This window comes from Pundamilia nyererei, unplaced genomic scaffold, assembly GCF_000239375.1.
Source record: "Pundamilia nyererei isolate P.nyererei 1_Seehausen unplaced genomic scaffold, PunNye1.0 scaffold00004, whole genome shotgun sequence".
Classification (NCBI taxonomy): Eukaryota; Metazoa; Chordata; class Actinopteri; order Cichliformes; family Cichlidae; genus Pundamilia; species Pundamilia nyererei.
In genome coordinates this window covers 6,629,496-6,633,387 of record NW_005187405.1, presented here as the reverse complement: position 1 = coordinate 6,633,387, position 3,892 = coordinate 6,629,496, and the positions used below count along the sequence as shown (strand labels likewise).

At 39.9% G+C, this 3,892-nt stretch overlaps 1 protein-coding gene across 2 annotated transcripts; it reads left to right on the top strand.

The window, feature by feature from the left end:
• Window positions 1-1,010: 1,010 nt before the first annotated feature.
• On the top strand, window positions 1,011-3,884 carry LOC102201273 (aquaporin-4). 2 transcript variants are annotated; one of them, XM_005721384.1, is made up of 5 exons: window positions 1,011-1,103; window positions 1,700-2,117; window positions 2,252-2,416; window positions 2,989-3,069; window positions 3,643-3,884. In XM_005721384.1, the coding sequence occupies exons 1-5, from the start codon at window positions 1,012-1,014 to the stop codon at window positions 3,865-3,867; spliced, it is 981 nt and encodes a 326-aa protein (XP_005721441.1). In that variant the 5' UTR covers window position 1,011; the 3' UTR covers window positions 3,868-3,884. The 2 variants fall into 2 exon arrangements, with proteins under 2 accessions (XP_005721441.1, XP_005721442.1); XM_005721385.2 differs by having other exon boundaries at window positions 1,011-1,256.
• The last annotated feature ends 8 nt before the right edge of the window (window positions 3,885-3,892 follow it).

Here is a 3,892-nt window from a genome sequence, read left to right as displayed (position 1 = left end):
GATGTTTTTCTAACACTTGTTTGAGGTTGGTTTGAATGTTATGACATATTATCAAATGCATGTTAGGGAAATCATTTCTGACAGTGAGGACAGTGAGATAGATAACAGTGAGGAGGAGTGAAGAAGAGATGTAGAAGGCAGAAAAACAGTAAAAAGGGTTTAAAATATTGCTTGTCTGGTTGTTACTGAACACATTTAACCCTCCTGTTGTGTTCGTCTCTCAGTAACAGTAGTGATGTTCCTGGGTAAATTTGACCCGGGGCATATTTAAACAGAATAGTTAAATAGTTTTAATAGTGTAAAACTTCTTTGCTTGGATTAATAAGTGTAATCACCATAAAAGATGAAAACCTGCAAACCCTCCTGCATGTTTATATGGCATAGATACTGTTTGGGTCAGTTTGACCCAGCTGTCAAATGAACGTTAAAGACCTCAGAAGTGTCAAATAATATTTGTTTCTTTGCATTTGTGACAAATATGTCACTCCAATTACACACACACATAAACACACACGTGCACAGACTCCCTATCCTATTGACTTCATCTGTAAAGTGCAAGTATGTAGATGTTGTTGTGACTTTTAACGGGAACCTTTTCTGTTCCCATGAGCAAACTCCACCTAGTGTGTGTGCACATAAGTGGAGATTCAGCAGAGAAGGAGTAAAAGCTTAAAGATATAAAGGATTTTTTTTTGTTTCTAACACTTTTGGGTCATTAACAGATGAAGTTGAGTGAGTGATTTATTTTATTATTTTTTATTTGACAACTTTTCTGAACTGGTGACTTTGCACCTTAAAAAATAATCATTTGTAAATATTCTTCTTACTCCTGCAAGTTTTCAAAGCTCCAATATGAATGCGATTTGACACTGAATGAGTAAATGTGCAGTTGCACTGTGTGCATCAAAGATATTGTTTGCTCAGCAGGCAAATCTCTTGACTCCTCCTCCTGAGCAGGATGTTTAATTCCTGTGAGGGGATGCTCGGGTAGTAACCTAATAAAGCTGCTGGATGCAATCCCAGGGCACAATGAGTGGATCATGCTCATCTGACAGACCTGCTTTCTCCAACAACCCTGCGCACGCACGACCTGCTGCTCCTCTGTAAGTACTGCAGGTCACAGCAATTACAACTTGTACAGTAGATAAAATGAAGAGTCAAGTGTCTCTGCTGGTTGAAAAGATCATCAGGACGCATGAATGAAATATATTTCACGTTATGGGGACAAGGAGAGAGAGAATACATTATTGCTTTCGGTAAGTTTTAGATTTTTGTTTGTATTTTTTTTTTCAAAGTTATTGTTTGTTGTCCTGCAGGTTTGCAGGTCTTATATTGTTTTTTGAACGTACATTTTTGTTTTGCAGATATTTGAATTCGTACAAAACAGATTCCTTTTAGCATTAATACTCAAACAATGTACAGTCTTTCCTCATCCTGGTTAAAGTCCACTGAGTAGCAGCAATTAAAAGTTGTATGCTTTGACTCTAAGAATGATAATTTGTCCTTATGTACAATGTTTAAAGAATTCTCTCAATTGCATTTTGTCATGGAAAAGTCACTTGCTTAAATCCCTAGTGGAGTTATAAATGTTTTGCCCAAAGACAGCTGCTCTGATAGGGTTCAGTACAATTCCAGCCACATGCACACACTAGGAATCCACAAGTAGGCTAATCATTTTTCTCATTATTCTTTTTGCCAGGAGGTTGCTGTCCTGGTGTAACTGTCAGAACATAATGGTGGCATTTAAAGGGATCTGGACCAAGGACTTCTGGAGGGCTGTGTCTGGAGAATACCTAGCCACACTCATCTTTGTCCTTCTTGGCCTGGGCTCCACCATCAACTGGGCTGCAGGGAAGGAGAAGCCTCCGCCAGCTGACCTAGTCCTTATCTCCCTGTGCTTTGGCCTTACTATTGCCACTATGGTGCAATGCTTTGGCCACATCAGTGGTGGACACATTAACCCTGCAGTCACTGCAGCTATGGTTGTAACTAGAAAACTGAGCCTGGCAAAGGCTGTGTTCTATGTGGCAGCTCAGTGCCTGGGAGCTATTACAGGAGCTGGGATTCTCTACTTAGTCACACCTACTGCTGCCAGAGGGTCCTTTGGTGTGACCACAGTAAGAACTTGGTTGTTATTTATGGTTATGATAAATGTAAAATAGGTTTTTACTATTGTTCCTATTGTTTCTTTTCATCATTTGTTTCCCAACCGCATTGTTTCCTAATAAGGTATTCTGATTCTGAATCCTAGGTGAATCCCACCATATCCGTGGGACACGGCTTTCTTGTGGAGCTCCTGATCACATTTGAACTGGTTTTTACCGTCTTCGCCACCTGTGATCCCAAACGCACAGACTTAGGTGGTTCTGCAAGCCTGGCTATTGGTATTGCTGTAGTGATAGGGCACTTATTTGCAGTAAGTAGCTTTCAGCAAGTTAAATAAATATATATAGATAGAAACAATGTCACATTCACAGGAATGGTATATTCAGATCACTTATATAAAAAAATTTAACTACATCAGAGCCTTAGAAATCTTCTGCAACCACATCTACATATCAGCTGACTCATCTAGTACTCCTACAACTAGCAGTGAAACAGATTTAAAGATTAACCTGAAGCTCACATTACATTCCCAAATTAAAGAATTTCAGTGCAAGTTCTTTTCCAAGTGCAAGCTTTTTCAGTGGAAAAAGAGCAGGTGGATCAAGCATCTATTCGTGAATGTGTGATACTCACACTTGTCAGTGTTCACACCCACACGCCATCGCATGGCAACCAATCTCTGGGGGCTTCCTGAAACCTGCAGAGAAAATGAAAGCACAGGGAAACAGATATCATCTCTCACAACGCACAACTGATTTCTCATTTGGGCTGTTTACATACATACACACACACACACACACACACACACACACACTGATAATATGCAAATTTATGATGTACAGTCCTTTTAGACTAAAATCAGTATTATTATCCATATTGCAGATCCCATACACAGGAGCCAGCATGAACCCTGCCCGTTCTTTTGGTCCTGCAATGGTCACACTTAACTTCGAGAACCATTGGGTGAGAGATCCTTCTGTATGATGTTATTCTTACTTTAAGGAGTTTGTGCAGGCGAAATTTAATTCAGCATTTCTTCCCTGTTATAGCAGAGAAAAGTCAGTCTTTCTGTGTGGAATTTACATGTTATAAATGTTAAATATACAGTATAAACATCCTTTTTAGGTGCGAAGTGTCTCTTTAAGTTGGTTCAATGAAAAAAAAATGCTTCAACTGAGGGTGACTAGTTAGTTGTGAGTTTTAGAAATGCTGAACTGAGATCAATGAAGTGCTAATCCTAATTGAATGAGTTGAGTGAACCCTTGCCAGACCATTTATTTAACTCATCATAGCCTTCAAGGCGTCAAGTCACAGTTTATTAATGTGTAATTATTTGCTAATTAAAATAATTTGCCTAGCGACATAAAAATTGGGTGTTTCATGATGTGAATGACACCAAGTGTAACTCGTTCTCACTGTGTCTGCCGTCATATTCAGAAGTCACTTCAGCCTGCAGACACAAAACGTACCTACCTCTAACAAGGCACCGATTAACCAATTGACTAATTAAGGTGTTTGTCTTGCTGCTTGTGTTAGGTCTACTGGGTGGGACCTATTATCGGAGGTATCTTGGCTGCTGGTTTGTATGAGTACCTGTACTGCCCCGACCCTGAGATAAAGAAGAGGATGAAACAAGTCTTCAAGAAGGACCCAACGGGGAAATACAGGGAAGTGGAGGCAGGGGACATTGCCGTCAAGCCCGGCTCCATCCATAACATCAACGTGGAGAAAGCTGATGTTATGTTAACAGGAGAAGTATGACTATCACGTGCACTGGAAATGGAGA

Excerpts from the sequence above, each read along its gene's own strand:
- LOC102201273 (XM_005721384.1), top strand. The coding sequence starts at position 1,012 with ATGCAATCCCAGGGCACAATGAGTGGATCATGCTCATCTGACAGACCT. Across the intron at positions 2,417-2,988 it reads TGATAGGGCACTTATTTGCA|ATCCCATACACAGGAGCCAG; the intron begins GTAAGTAGCTTT and ends TCCATATTGCAG. Across the intron at positions 3,070-3,642 it reads TTAACTTCGAGAACCATTGG|GTCTACTGGGTGGGACCTAT; the intron begins GTGAGAGATCCT and ends TGCTTGTGTTAG.